This window comes from Macaca thibetana, chromosome 5 (genome assembly GCF_024542745.1).
Source record: "Macaca thibetana thibetana isolate TM-01 chromosome 5, ASM2454274v1, whole genome shotgun sequence".
Lineage (NCBI taxonomy): Eukaryota > Metazoa > Chordata > Mammalia > Primates > Cercopithecidae > Macaca > Macaca thibetana.
The window spans coordinates 31,124,449-31,140,229 of NC_065582.1; the positions used below are offsets into that span (position 1 = coordinate 31,124,449).

At 38.3% G+C, this 15,781-nt stretch overlaps 1 protein-coding gene and 1 non-coding gene across 2 annotated transcripts in view; both read right to left on the reverse strand.

Annotated features, from left to right (window-relative positions):
* The window catches only part of ETFDH (electron transfer flavoprotein dehydrogenase), a 37,890-nt gene that overhangs the window by 6,447 nt on the left and 15,662 nt on the right, over positions 1–15,781 (reverse strand). Inside the window, exons 6-9 of the mRNA XM_050792612.1 lie at positions 12,566–12,643; positions 7,166–7,312; positions 5,108–5,248; positions 3,679–3,822 (exon numbers count right to left, since the gene is read on the reverse strand). Coding sequence (XP_050648569.1) covers positions 3,679–3,822; positions 5,108–5,248; positions 7,166–7,312; positions 12,566–12,643 — 510 coding nt within the window. The remainder of the gene's footprint in view (positions 1–3,678; positions 3,823–5,107; positions 5,249–7,165; positions 7,313–12,565; positions 12,644–15,781) is intronic.
* Positions 1,614–1,831, reverse strand: LOC126955917 (small nucleolar RNA U3). The gene has a single exon (XR_007726187.1). It is a non-coding gene; the product is annotated as a small nucleolar RNA U3 (small nucleolar RNA).

Below are 15,781 nucleotides of genomic sequence, written 5' to 3' on the forward strand. Positions count from 1 at the left end.
TCATATATGGAAACTTAAAAAGTTGATCTTATGGAAGTGGAGAGTAGAACAGTGGCTACTAGAGGATGGGAAGAGTAGAAAGGGATGCTGGGAGTGGGGGTGGGATACAGAGAGATTGGTTAATGGATTCAGAAATACAGCTAGATAGGAGGAATAAGTTCTGTTCTATAGCACTGTAGAGTAACTATAATAAAGAATAATTTATTATTTTTTCAAATAGCTAGAAGAAAAGATTTTAAATATTACCAACACAAAGAAATGATAAAGGTTTGAGGTGATGGATATACTAATTACTCTGATTTGATCATTAAACATTATACACATGTATGGAAATATCACATTGTACCCTCTCTTCCCCCAAAATTAAGTGGACCTGAAAATTTCAAAGAGCATATAAAAAAACTGTGATTTGCTTTTACATGCATTCGGGGTAATACAAGACTTACAAAGGATACTATACACCCTCTTTGTTTTACTTTGACAGCTAGGGATATAAACCTATGCTCTAATCATGGCACCACTGCAACTAGCTACCACCCTAAACAATAGATTCTGATTAAGGACAAGCTGAATTTCCAAAATTAAATAAAGACAATTCTTTGGACCTTAGTATACATTTCTGATAAAAAAAAATGTAATAAAGAATGGGATATTTTTCAGTTTAGACAATAAATGTCTATATGTACCCCACAATATAGCAACTGAACTATAGATGGTTTGCATGAGAAAATGTACTCTTATAGTTTAAAGAGAGCCAAGCAGTGCTGTTCTTTCCACATTCTGTATTTTTTTCTTCTATGAGGACTTCTTAAAGTAAGCCATGGGGTCTTTGTTGAGAAAATGGTGAGTGGTACATTTGGCTGATGGTATTAAGAGGGACTCAGAGGTGGGGGTTAACAAAACTATTGACATCAACTGCAAAAGAGACATGGTGAGCACTCTGTCGCCACAACTCTCATCAATGAGGGAATGGTAGTGAAAAGCAAAACTAGGGGGCAGAAGGAATGCTGGTAAGAGAGAAGGATCAGGTCCTTTCACAGTATATGTGGGGAATGAATTTATGACTGTGGTTCTCAGACCAAACTCAGTATTAGGACCACTTAGGTAAAAGAGCATTAAATCAGGACCACAGAGCAGACAATGGGGAGGAGGTGCTATCTGGAGTGCTACTAGCTGAAAACAGATAAAGATTAGGGACTTAGATGATGACAATGCTTTTCTCAAATAAGGCTGTGGCTTTGTTGACACCAAGTTTGATTGAAGAACCAGAAGAATGTGAAATTTAATAAAAGGATATAAACTATGAGTTCAAGTTCGTCCAAAATAGGTGTTTAAATCCTAAGAATAAAAATATTATGCCCAAGGAAAAAGTATGTTTTTAAGTTCTAGGAGGATCCTACCTTGGGTGGGCTGGGTTACTGGCAGCTATGCACCTTGTTTGGGACATTCATTAAACTAGGGCTACAAGTAATTAGAAACCCACTAGGGGAAGGTGAGTTTTGGTATAGTCAGCTGAAGAAGGAGAAAAAAGCTAGACAGTATTTGTTAGCTCAAAATAAACAAAACTGAACGTTTCGAATTGTTGTCTCTTCTTTTTCTTTACCTAAATGGGAGCCACTCAGACTGCATCCTTTCCCTCCCACTCTCCCTAAGGAAGGGAAAAACAATCATCAATGCCGAATGGCAGCTGAGCAAAGCAGCATCGAGAGCGGGCGGCATCACGCTCGGGAGGGAATACTGCACTCTCCTGGTGGTTTCTGGTGCTTGCTACACCTTCAGAGGAACTTCTCTGGTATTGAACTACAGAAACCATCCCTTATAGTCGTTGTTGCCTCTTAAGGTCTTCAAGACCTTAACTGGAAATAACTTTCTGAATCTCTGGCCAATGAAATCAGAAAATACAGGTGAAAAGAGTGTGGGTGTGTGTTGTGGGGGGAGGGAAGAGTCATCTCTTCCTGTCAATTTGCAAATCATTTGACATGTTTGACATGCTTAAGTACACAAGGTAGATGGTTTTCAATAAAAATCTGTGTGTACTATTGAATATACTGAAACCTTTATAAATTACAGAGTAGGGTTAGGGTGACAGTAACTATTATGGACATTATTTTAAAAAGTTTAATAGGCTTGAATACAGTTATGTAATTCAATACATATTTCTACCAAAGGAATTGCTACCCTAGAAACAAAAACAATCTCATGAGAAGTAATCTCATGACAGACTTTGGGGACAGCAATATTTTAAGATTCTAGTGATTATGTTTCTAATGTAGCTATGGTTTTGAGTTTATGAAATACTATTACAGTAATAAAGTATTTAGAACCTCACTTTTAAAGATAAGTAAAGGCTGGACGCGGTGGCTCACACCTGTAATCCCAGCACTTTGGGAGGCCGAGGCGGGCGGATCACGAGGTCATGAGCTCGAGACCATCCTGGCTAACACGGTGAAACCCCGTCTCTACTAAAAATACAAAAAAATGAGCCAGGCATGGTGGTGGGCGCCTGTAGTCCCAGCTACTCAGGAGGCTGAGAAAGGAGAATGGTGTGAACCTGGGAGGCGGAGGTTGCAGTGAGCCGAGATCATCGTGCCACTGCACTCCAGCCTGGGCGATAGAGCAAGACTCCGCCTCAAAAAAAAAAGAAGATAAGTCAATTTTCCCTCCCTAAATTTTCCTATTATCTGTTACTTTTATAATAATTTTTTAAAAAAGAAATCCAATTTCCAAGATAGTCCTAGATTCCTAGAATATTAGAGACAGAGGGATCATCTTTATTTTACAGATGATCTCTTAAGGCCAGAAAAGTTAAGGAACTTGCTCCAAATAATTTGGTACAAGCTTTACAGCAGATTTTTAGATCATCTTAACCGTCTGATAACATTTCTACAACAGTATTAACAGCTTTTATGACAATTAGCTACTAGGTCTTATTTCACTGTTTAATACATAATGAATACATTATATTTGAGAAGATTCTGAATGTATATAAAAATAGGACAATTAAGGTAAAAGCTTAACAGAGGTAATCTAAAAGGCATGAATGTTACTAGGTAGTTGGAATGAATGAATTTTGTTTGCTGAAAACTAAATTTGCCTTTGAGTTTCCTGGCAGTTAAGGAATAAAGAGAAATATTATGGATTACAGTTTTAAATTTATGGTTAAAACAACAAACAAACAAAATGTCCATGAATTTATCTCTAGAGATCAATATATTATTTTTTGTTTTTGTTTTTGTTTTTGAGATGGAGTCTCATTCTGCTGCTCAGGCTGGATGGCACAATCTTGGCTCACTGCAACCTCCACCTCCCAGGCTCAAGTGATTCTCCTGTCTCAGCCTCCTGAGTAGCTGGGACCACAGGCGCTCATCACCACGCCTGGCTAATCTTTCTATTTTTTGTAGAGACGGGGTTTCGCCATGTTGCCCAGGCAGCCTGCCCAACTCGGCCTTCCAAAGTGCTGGGATTACAAGCATGAGCCACTGTGCCCAGCCTGATATATACTTAAAACTAAATTCATGGCGTAATTTTGAAGTACTATGTGATACAGTTTATTTATAAACGCTACATACTTTACTTATTTTGATATTGTTTTTATTCTTTATCTAAATTTGTTACATTATATGTTCAATTCTGAATTTACAATACAGAAATAAGGAAAATAAAAGTTGGAAGAGTTACCTGAAAGCCACCTTCATTGAGAGCTCTGGCTCCGTATGCAATCCTTTTTCCACCTTCCAAGGTTGGCCGAATGCTAGGATGGTGTTTCCACCTCTGGAATTCTCTAAATGGACTCAGGTATGGATTCTGATAGTCTAGACCAACCTTAAAAATTTACATTTATATTAAATTAGGCATTTTTATTTCAAATTAAATCAAGTGAAAATGTGAGCAATGTGTATCAGAAAACATGTATGTTAAATTTCTTGTACTCAAAAGTATTTGGAGCACTATGTGCAGTAATGCAAATGTAAATTAAAAATTGTATAAAATCTGTTTGGAAAAGAAACGGTAAAGAAAAGGATAGCATGTGTTTATTATCATCAAAATTATGAAAATTTAGAACATATTAACAAATTCTTGTGCTCTGGAACTCAAAGTCCAAATTAGAAAAACAGAATCTATCATGAGATTAGAAAATAAAAATGAACAACAACAAAAAAACAAATTAGAACAGTATCTGTAGGTAAGCATCTCAGATTATGTTTCTATGAAAGCAGCTGTAATGATTTTTTATACATTAATACCAACTTGAAATAAACTAATAATCTATACTATAGTACAACTGAGGCAAAAATAAAGAAAAAGGATGTAAACTACACTTAGAGAAAAAGAGGAAAATAAATATAGAAGGTTACATTTTATAAAGCTTTACCAAAGTGTTAAAATTGACCACATCTTTTTCCTTTGATACAATTAAGTCAGGCATAAATATCCAAAGGTGATGGGATGAACATTTGACTGGGGGTCAAAAAACACCAATAACATATAAATTTAACAGTGTATCATATGGAGGTCTAATCATGACACTAAACTATAAAGCTGCCACCAGTTGCAAGGTACAGAAACTAATTTTTCCATTCTTGGTAATGTTCAGTATGTAATTTACTGCAACGATGTGCAGGAGGCCAAAAAAGGAGAAACTGCTTGTATTTTTAAAAAGTTTTAAGTTCAAACTTAGTGCTAATTTCATTGTCAGTGGTAGCATGCCACAGTGGAAATGGAATTTGAGGTCAGACAAGGTCAGGCATTTCTGCCTGTTATTTAATGGGTGTATATGGGTAAGTTGTTTAACTTATTTGGACTTCAGTTTTCTCATCTGTAAAATAAAGATATACCTATTTCAGTGTTATTATGAAACTTATGTAGAAATCTCAGAAAAGCATCCAGCATAGTGCCTGGAGTGTAGCAGCTACTATTACTATTGCTATGTGTGTTTAGTAGACTTAATGACACAGCAGCCAGAAGCACTTTACATACTGATAAAATTAGAAAGTACGCTTTAAATGATAAGCATTTTACAGTCTTCAGATTCAAAACCCTTATTTTATAACACTGATGGTAATATAACTCTAGCAGTAGAATTTTCCATAATGGGAATATAACTTACCACAAGACCAAGAGCTACTAGGGGTTCACCTTCATTCAAATGATAGAGGAAAGATCCTCCATAGGTATGTCTGTCCAAGGGCCAACCAACTGTGTGATCTACTCTCCCAGGTTTCCAGTTCTTTTCATCAATAACCCATAACTAAAAACAAACAAACAAAAAATAAGTCCTGTAGTATTTTAAAAATGTTTTTATGTCACCACAATGCATAAAACTTGCCAGGTTTAATGTCTTATTTATGAAAATTACAAGTGAAAAACTGTAATATAAGTATACAACAAAATTACTTCAAATATCAAAGAAGGCTGGGCACAGTGGCTCACGCCTGTAATCCTAGCATCATGGGAGGCTGAGGTGGGCAGATCACTTGAGGTCAGGAGTTCGAGACCATCCTGGCCAACATGGTAAAACCCCATCTCTATTAAAAATACAAAAATTAGCTGGGCATGGTGGCGGATGCCTTGTAATCCCAGCTACTCCAGAGGGTGAGGCATGAAAATTGCTTGAACCCGGAGGCAGAGGTTGTGGTGAGCCGAGATCATGCCACTGCACTCCAGCCTGGCTGATACAGCATGACTCAATCTCAAAAAAAATAAATAAATAAAATAAAAAAAATGCAGGTGGATCACCTTGAATATCAAAGAAAATTATATCAAACTGCAGCATGAGTTCCAGAGTAAAGAAACAGGCCAGAAAACTTATGAACTCTTAAAGACATTAAATAGATTCTCAAATTGATAAAGACTTTTATACAATTATAGGAAATCAGGAAATCCTACTGAAAGGCTGAAGGAAAGTTCTGCGGTACTGGTAGTGTTCTCTGTCTTCATCTGGGTGACAGCCACAAGGGTATGTTCACCATGTAAAAATTAATGTACACTTAAGGTCTCTTTGTAATAGACATGTATTCTCCAACAAAGTAATTTATTCCCTCTGCCCTGCCCTCCACAATTGAAATAAATTGTTCACCCTCTTTTCAGACTGGTAAATTTTAAATTTTGAACAATTTCTATCTGAAATATTACCTAAAAATCAGATAATATTGTGTGCAATCAGACATTATATGCAATCTATCAAAACAAACCCTTATTCAGAATATAACGAATCTAGTTTTATATAGACTTTGAACCTTTCTGAGATTTAACCTAAAATAAATTTTTTGTTGTTAATTACTGTATTTTTTATTTTTTTAGAGATGGGATCTCACTCTGTCACCCAGGTTAGGGTGCAGTGGTATGATCACAGGTCACTGCAGTCTTGATCTCTTGAAGTGAAGTGGTTCTCCTGCCTCAGCCTCCAGAGTAGCTGAGACTACAGATGTGCACCACCACACCTGGCTAATTTGTAAATTTTTAGTAGAGATGAGGTATCACTACGTTGCCCAGGCAGGTCTTGAACTCCTGGACCCAAGCAATCATCTTGCCTTGGCCTCTCAAAATGCTTGGGTTATGGGTGTGGGCCACCATTGCTAGCTCCACAACAATGTTTAAGCAAAAGGGTTATAATGAAAATTTTACATTTACATTCTAATAAGCCTAGGATTTGGGAAAACAAGACTAGAGAATGGATAAATTGAGGAAATGTAAAACACATAACCTAATTAAATTTTAGGCTGCAGATTAATATACTATGGCTGAATGTGTATTTCATAAAATTATCTTCGCATTACCATTTTGAAAAAATAATGCTCTGTAGGATGTGGTCATCCTACAAACAGCATATGGATAACAAGAGCAATCCTAACAGGGCAGATGGCATTACAATGAAAAAAAAAAAAAAAGATTCAAATATTCACAAGTTCAAGATTCATTTCAAGCAACACTTGATCACTTGATACAACAATTCCAACATGTAAAACTAACTTAACCAATAATAGAATTTGATCAGTAGTTATCTTCTAGCCCCTTGAAAAATATCCCAAGTTTTAGTCATAATGAACATTTCAAGACAATGAAAAAATATAACTAAAGTTAAGTCAGTATTATAAACTACCTGATAATACAAATAAATTTAAATTCCATCTTTCGAAATTAAAATTACAGAAACAAACCCGGATACCTCCTTCAGTCCAATCCCATAGGTCTGAGGTTCACAATTGGCTCTCAAATCAAACTTCTTATATAGTTGCTTGGCTAGATGTCCGTGGCAACCTTCTGCAAAAATTGTGACTTTAGCATGTAGTTCTAGCCCTCTCTCAAATGTTGCCTGAAAAGCAAAAACGTGTTAAATGGCAACATTTGACAATTTAAAATATATTCACATTTTGGTCAGATTTAAATTGAACTATGATTCAGGTGTGGAAGAGACAGTGCAAATTATAATATAAAGAATCACATAGTAAATATATAGAATAATATAATCTTACTCTTCTCACTTAAAATACCTCATGCAAATCTTTTCAAGTCACTGTGGAGCTCAAATCTTTCTCTTTAATGGCTAGGTAGGAGTTCAGGTAGAGAGACAGGATAGATTATCTAGCTCCTCTGCCAATGGATAATAGCCATTCGCTCTTTCCAGTTTATGTATGAACAAAAACAATGTTATAAGATATAAACACTCTTGAATATATATTGAATATAGAGCTGATCCTTGAACGAGATGGGTTTGAATTGTGTGAGTTCGCATATACAAGAATTTATTTTTAACCAAATAAGGATTGAAAATACAATATTCACCGGATGTGAGACCCGAGTATATGGAGACTGATTTTTCTTTTTTTTTTTTTTTTTTTTTTTTTTTGAGACGGAGTCTCGCTCTGTCTCCCGAGCTGGAGTGCAGTGGCCGGATCTCAGCTCACTGCAAGCTCTGCCTCCCGGGTTCACGCCATTCTCCTGCCTCAGCCTCCCGAGTAGCCGGGACTACAGGCACCCGCCACCTCGCCCGGCTAGTTTTTTGTATTTTTTAGTAGAGACGGGGTTTCACCATGTTCGCCAGGATGGTCTCGATCTCCTGACCTCGTGATCCACCCGTCTCGGCCTCCCAAAGTGCTGGGATTACAGGCTTGAGCCACCGCGCCCGGCCGAGACTGATTTTTCATGTATGCGAGTTCTGCAGGGCTAACTTTGGGACTTGACTATGCATGAATTTTGGCATACTTGGGGGTCCTAGAGCCAATCTACCGTACACACTAAGGGACACCTGTATACACATACAATATTGGGGCTTTTATTCCTATAAGATAGATTCCCAGAAGTGGCCCTCTTAGATCAAAGGGTACATCTACTTTTTTTAAATTGATACTATCATATTACTTTCCAAAAAGCCTGAAGCAATGAATATATTTCCATCAGTAGTATATAAGACCCTTTCCCTATAGTACAGTTAGTGACAGATATAACTGTTCCTTTTACATTTTTGCTAGCGTATCAGGTGTCGTGATAACTCACTACTATTTTATTGCCCAGGCTGGAGTGCAATGGCACGATCTTGGCTCACTGCAACCTCTGCCTCCAGGGTTCAAGCAATGCTCCTGCCTCAGTCTCCCGCGTAGCTGGGATTACAGGCATCCGTCACCAAGCCCAGCTAAGTTTTTGTATTTTTAGTAGAGATGGGGTTTCATCATGTTGGCCAGGCTGGTCTCGAACTCCTGACCTCAGATGATCCACCCACATCGGCCTCCCAAAGTGCTGGGATTACAGGCGTGAGCCACGGCGCCTGGGCCTCAATACTATTTTAATTTGCATTTCCCTGATTACTATTTTGAGCATCTTTTCTTTTTGATTCAAGAAATAGTGAATGAATACCTACAATGTGCCAGGTTCTGTGCTAGGCATTGGGAATACATGGCTGAATTAAAAAAAGATATGTTCCTTTCCTTTGGACTAGCCATAGAGACAGACATTATATAAATACATGAGTATGTAATTACAAATTGTTTAAGTGCCATGAAAGAGAGCAGAGGGTATTGCAAAGGGGAATAACAGAAGCCAGCTATTCCAGATTGAGTGAACAGGAAAGTCTTCTTAGAAGAAATGACATTTAACCTCTGGACTCTGAAAAAAACATATTTAAGTATCTTTCCTTATGATTAGTGGTCATTGAGTTCTTCTACGAATTGTTAATATTTTAGACTCTACCCATTTTTCCAATGTGTTGTCTTTTTTCTTGTCGATGTTTAAGTACTCCTTGATATTACAGAGAGTCAAACATTTACAGACTTTATAGTATATTTTGGTATACAGAAGTGTTTTAACTTTTATATATTAAGTTAAAAAAGGTTTGTCTTTCTTTTTTTTAACAGGTTTTTAGTATCTTGTTGCTGTAGGATGGCTTACCCTACCCCTAGATTGTTAACTGTCATCTCTTAGATTTCTTTTTGATTTGTATTGTTTTAAATCTTTAAATCACGAGAAAGAAACAACCAGCAAACCGGGGTCCAACTCTGTTTGCTTCCAGATGGATACAGAGTTTCCCCAGCACCACTTATAAAACAATTCAATCTGTATGAACTAAAATATTAATTCACATATTTCTGTTTCTTCTTAGAGGTAACATGCCCTTTAGTGTTCAAGGGACAGGCCGTGGAGCCACACAGCCTGTATTTAAATCCCAGCCCCAATACTTAGTAGGTGTCTGACCCCAGCCAAGTTACTTAGCCTCTGTAACTTAAAAATGTCCAAATCAGAATTCTTATAATAAAATGCATATTGGAGATAGGAACCAAGAGAAGGCTGTAGGAAGAGCCAAGTCAAAAAAGTGTTTCAAGAAGGAAAACATAATTGAACTGTGTCAAGTGCCATCCACTAGAAGGTCAAGTAAGGGAAAACAGAGGCCTGTCCACCAGATTGGCAAAATGGAGGTATTTGTGACTCTAACAAGAACCGTTTCAGTGAAATGGCAGGGAGAAAGCCTAACTACAGTGGGTTAAATAGAGAATGGAACAACACATTAAACAGAATCTTTGATTTTCCCCACTCTAACCTTGTGGTAGTACTATTTTTAAAAACTTAGATTTTGGGGCTCAAATTACTAAGACTCCATTGTACTCTTCTATGCTATTATATCTGCATAAATGCAACATACAAAATATAAACGTTTTTACAAATGCAAAGCATAAAGTTAAAAATCATATATATATATCTTTCTTTTTTAATTTTTATTTTTTTAGACGGAGTCTCACTCTGTCGCTTAAGGTGGAGTACAGTGGCACGATCTTGGCTCACTGCAACCTCTGCCACCTGAAATAAACTCATATTTGAACAAATGAGAACATGCAAAAATGAAATACCAAATACCAAAAATACCAAAATTGCTTCAATTTTGTTATAATATTAAATGCAAAAATATTTAAAGACTAAAATATAATTTATAATTAATCATAATATAGAAAAGAACCATAATATATGAACAACCATGTTCTTTTACTGAGAGGCAGTATAACAGTCTTTACAAACCTGGCTATGCACTGGAATCCCTGGAGGCTTGTTAAAAAACAGCTTCTTAGGCCTTACTGCAGGACAGGCTGAGCCCCAAGATGTCACATGATTCTGATGTGGCCAGTTAAACCACTAGGAGTCCCAAACAGGATTTGCCATTTCCTTTTTTTGTTTGTTTTTAGATGGCATCTCGCTCTGTCGCCCAGGCTGGAGTGCAGTGGCGTGATCTCGGCTCACTGCAAGGTCCGCCTCCCGGGTTCACGCCATTCTTCTGCCTCAACCTCCTGAGTAGCTGGGACCACAGGCACCCACCACTATGCCCGGTTAATTTTTCTGTATTTTTTTTTAGTAGAGACGAGGTTTCACTGTGTTAGCCAGGATGGTCTTGATCTCTTGACCTCGTGATCCGCCCGCCTCAGACTCCCAAAGTGCTGGGATTACAGGCATGAGCCACTGCGCCCAGCCGCTATTTGCTTTTGAAGCAGGAAATGTGAGAAGCACAAAGTCTGCTGGAAGGGACTCTAGATTCCTAATTCTATTCCAAGAGTGGCAGAGAGGAGGATAAACTATCAGTTGACAAATATTTACTGAGACCTAATATGTACCTGGCATTATGCCAGGCATTGGAATAACCCAGGATCTCTATCCTTTGGGAGCTTATAATCTAGTTGGGAAATTGGATAATAAATAAACCTGAATAGACAGGCCAGTTGATTGAGATGTTAATTTGTGTTTTGTTCATATTATAGGACAGCAAGCTATTTTTTTCCTTATCTTTTCCAAAGAGTGACAGTTCTATGTTCTGATGGTTTTGCTTTCAGATTCAAAAATACAAGATGTGAAAATCTGAAAATTATGCAGGTTTATATTTTGAATGAGAGGTGGAGAATCAGTTTTACATCTACCAAAAGAGGTTAAAATCATGTCAAAGTGGCCGGGCACAGTGGCTCATGCCTGTAATCCCAGCACTTTGGGAGGCCGAGGCGGGTGGATCATGAGGTCAGGAGTTCAAGACCAGCCTGGCCAACATGACAAAACCCCATCTCTACTAAAAATACAAAAAGTAGCCAGGCATGGTGGCGCACAGATGTAATCCCAGCTACTCGGGAGGCTGAGGGCGGGGAATTGCTTGAACCTGGAAGGCAAAGGTTGCAGTGAGCCAAGCTCGCGCCACTGCACTCCAGCCTGGGCAACAAACAAACACGTCAAAGTATATCACTACTTACCTACTGATAGTAATGCAAAATGATTCTTGTCCAATGAAATGAAAATTGTGGAGAAATAAAAACTGCAGAAACTATTTTCATTTGATGTATTTGGTTAATGAAGTGGATTGATGGCCTGTAAATGTGTGTATGTTTGAATTCTTCTTGCACTGGTTGTAATATCTTACTGATTCTCTCCTTAACTAAATGAAATAAAATCTTTGACATGTGTTTGACTTATGTTTGTATATTTGTATGTCATTATCTTTAAAAAATTTTTTAAACATATTATAACTACTTGCCTAAATCACTGTTAGCTCAAAGTTGCTTCTATATTTTTTAATGAGAAAAATTCCATATTAATTACTGTATTCTAACACCCACATTTTTTGAAATTTTAAAAATTCTTATTTATTTATTTTCAGACAGGGTTGTAAGACTGGCTAATTTTGCATTTTTGGTAGAGACAGGGTCTCGCCATGTTGCTCAGGAAGTTCTCAAACTCATGGGTTCAAGTGATACAACTGTCTGGGCCTCCGAACACCCACATAATTAATGTATAGTTTGTAGCAAGACCTTTATTGAGTCTAAGTTGGTTCTTTCTTCTTCTTTTTCTTTTTTAAGATAGGTTTTGCTCTGTCACTCACCCAAGCTGAAATGAAGTGGCATGATTATGACTCACTGCAGCCTCGAACTCCTGGGCTCAAGTGATCCTCCTGTTTCAGCCTCCAAAGTAGCTAGGACTACAGGTGCATACTATGAAGCCCAGCTAATTTTCTTTTTCTTTTTTTGGAGAGATGGGATCTCATTTTGTTGCCCACATAGTTCTTTCTGTTGTTTGTCGGTTTGTTAAGCACGTAACTACTAAGAAGGTTTACCTTTGGTGCGCCATCCTTTTGTATCCCTACATCGTTAGTGGCAATTCCTTTTACACTACCATCGTCATGAAAAAGGACCTAAAAACGATAAAAACAAATTTATTAATACCTTAGAATTCATAATAATCTTGAAAAAACAGTAAACAGCCTTAGGTTTCTTAGAAGGTGAACATCTTCTCTAGATTACAGATATACAGACTTTAAAATGTTCAGGCAATAAAGAGACATGTATTAAGGTACTCCCTTCTAGAGTATTAAAGAACAGAGCTCACACAATGGGAAATGAAAACAATGCCACAGCCTTGATGAGAAAGAAAAGGGGAGACTACTAGAGAGATTACTAGGGAAATCAGTACGATTAAACAAGAAGTGCCCTTCAGATGTCAAATCATGTGTAAAGAATCTGAAATGGAGGCCTGTAACAAATGAAGAACATGAAGGTGGAGAGAAAGAAACTGTCAGGAAAGCTTACATCTCAAATGAGTGAAGACTTCAATAAACAAAAAAAGAAAACAAAACAGGGAGAAGCTGAAGACAGACCAAGGATGATAAAAGTTTATTTTATTTTTGGAGCAAGAAAAAGGGGGAAAATAGGTCAAAAGTGTAATTCTGATGAGGAGAAATAGCAATAGTCTATAACCCTTGGTTTCTGTTTTCTCTGTGGAGGAAAATGCTCGTTGGATAGTAAAGTACAAAATGTACAATGCAATTACACAGCAGATTATAAGAAAGCATGGAAGTGGAGAGGTAAAAGAAAAGATTAGCAGCAATGGATATGAAACCTCCCCATAAATAATATACATAAAGGTTTTATTTGATATCCTGAAAATGAACAAATCAGCAGCAGAATATGGCTAGAGACTAAACTGAAGTTTGGCTCAGAGTACTCTCAAAAAACCCTGGCAAAGAGATCAATAATCTGTTGATGATAATCATTAAGGACCTGAGAAAAAGAAGCATGATACAAGTGAGTCTGAGTGTTCATGTATGTATTCCAAAAGTGAGAATCATGGATTCTATAAACCACCTACCTGTGACTGTGGCACTGATTCCAGTCAACAATGTCTAACAAGGAGAAATACAAAATCCCACACTTGGGTCCAAAAACGCAAATGCATGTATATGGGCTAGGAAAACAGAAATTTATAGCAGCAAGTATAATACAGGGGCCAATGTGTTGTATTTGACTTACAAACTGTAAGGGTAAAAACAAACAGAAAAAAACCGAACTTTCCTTAGTGCCAATAACTTTTCTTTCAGCATTTCCTTTAGCAAACTTCCAACTGTAAATCCTTTGTCTCTCTGAGATACATGGCAGTCCTTTTAAAGTGTATTCCAAGAATGTCTTTTTTAGGGCTTTGGAGCCATTGCTTTGAAATGGAATACCAAGAAGGATGCCTCCTGTCTTCCTGTCTCTGTGGGAATTTGGGTAGGTGTTTGGCTTTAAGTTGTAACTTCCTGCTTGTCAAAAAAAAAAAAAAAAAAAACCAAAACGTTTTATTTTTCCTTTGAGTAAAGACAGTTAACATGCATGCAATGAACAGATTGTATCTGCCTGGCTATTTAAAAGGGTGAGATTTCTGTCTTGGCCTGTGATAGGCTTCACAGTCTTGGTTTAAGGCTAATTCAAGAATAAAACTGTTTTGTTCTTTTTTTTTGAGACAGAGTCTCACTCTGTCACCCAGGCTGGAGTGCAGTGGCATGATCTAGGCTCACTGCAAGCTCCGCCTCCCTGGTTCACGCCATTCTGCTGCCTCAGAGTAGCTGGGACTACAGGTGCCCACCACCATGCCCAGCTAATTTTTTGTATTTTTAGTAGAGATGGTGTTTCACCATGTTGACCAGGATGGTCTTGATCTCCTGACCTCGTGATCCGCCCGCCTCGGCCTCCCAAAGTGCTGGGATTACAGGCGTGAGCCACCGCGCCCAGCCTTTTTTTGTTTGTTTATTTGAGATGGAGTCTCGCTCTGTCGCCAGGCTGGAGTGCAGTGGCGCGATCTCAACTCACTGAAACCTCCGCCTCCTGGGTTCAAGTGATTCTTCTGCCTCAGCTTCCCGAGTAGCTGGGACTACAGGCGCCCACCACCACGCCCAGCTAATTTTTGTATTTTCAGTAGAAACGGGGTTTCATCATGTTGGCCAGGATGGTCTTGATCTCTTGACCTCGTGGTCTGCCCACCTCGGCCTCCCAAAGTGCTGGGAGTACAGGCATGAGCCACCGCGCCCAGCCTGTTTTGTTCTTTTTTATAATTTATGAAGAGAATTTTTCTGGGTCCTAGGAGATTTTATTTTTTATTTTTTGAGATGGAATCTCGCTCTGTCGCCCAGGCTAGAGTGCAGTGGCATGATCTCGGCTCACTGCAACCTTCGCCTCCTGGGTTCAAGTGATTCTCCTGCCTCAGCCTCCCAAGTAGCTAGGATTACAGGCATGTGCCGCCATGTCCGGCTAAATTTTTGTATTTTTAGTAGAGACGGGGTTTCACTGTGTTAGCCAGGATGGTCTCGATCTCCTGACCTCGTGACCCGCCCACCTTGGCCTCCCAAAGTGCTGGGATTACAGGCGTGAGCCACCACGCCCAGCTGAGATTTTATTTTTAATAATTTCCCCAGTAATACATAATAAAAATCAACAGTGTGATGTGGTTGCCAAAAATGTAATTACTTTGAGGGAATCAATGGAAGACGAGTTTCTAGAATGGAGAAGATAACAGTTCTACACTAGACATGAAGTGGTTTATTTATTCTGGGTGCCACTTTGTAAAGGGGATAAAAAGAGGATCCATTCAGAAGCGGGCAGCAAGAATACTGAAAGAACTCAAAACTCAAATTATGTACCGTCATGGCTGAAAGAACTGAGAATATTTAAGCTAGTGTTGGGGCTCAGAACTGAGAATATTTAAGCTAGCTAGCGATGGGGCTCCAAAGATAATACCCTAAAAAGTATGGCACCCTGGCATGCTGAAGTTGAGGCTCAGAAACCGATATCCCAAAATATGGTGCTTTGACATGCTGAACTGAAGAAGCTTCAGTGTCTCTCTGACCTTCCCCGGCCAACTGTCCCTGTCTCTTAATCCTCCCTCTCTCCCAAAACACAGGATGAAGTTGTTCTCTGAAGTTCCCTTATCTTCCTAAAACACGGGCCTACCAAAGAAGCAAACAATTACTTCTGGTCCCTTTCCTGAGTTTTCATGAACTGAACTCATACTGCAGGAAGAA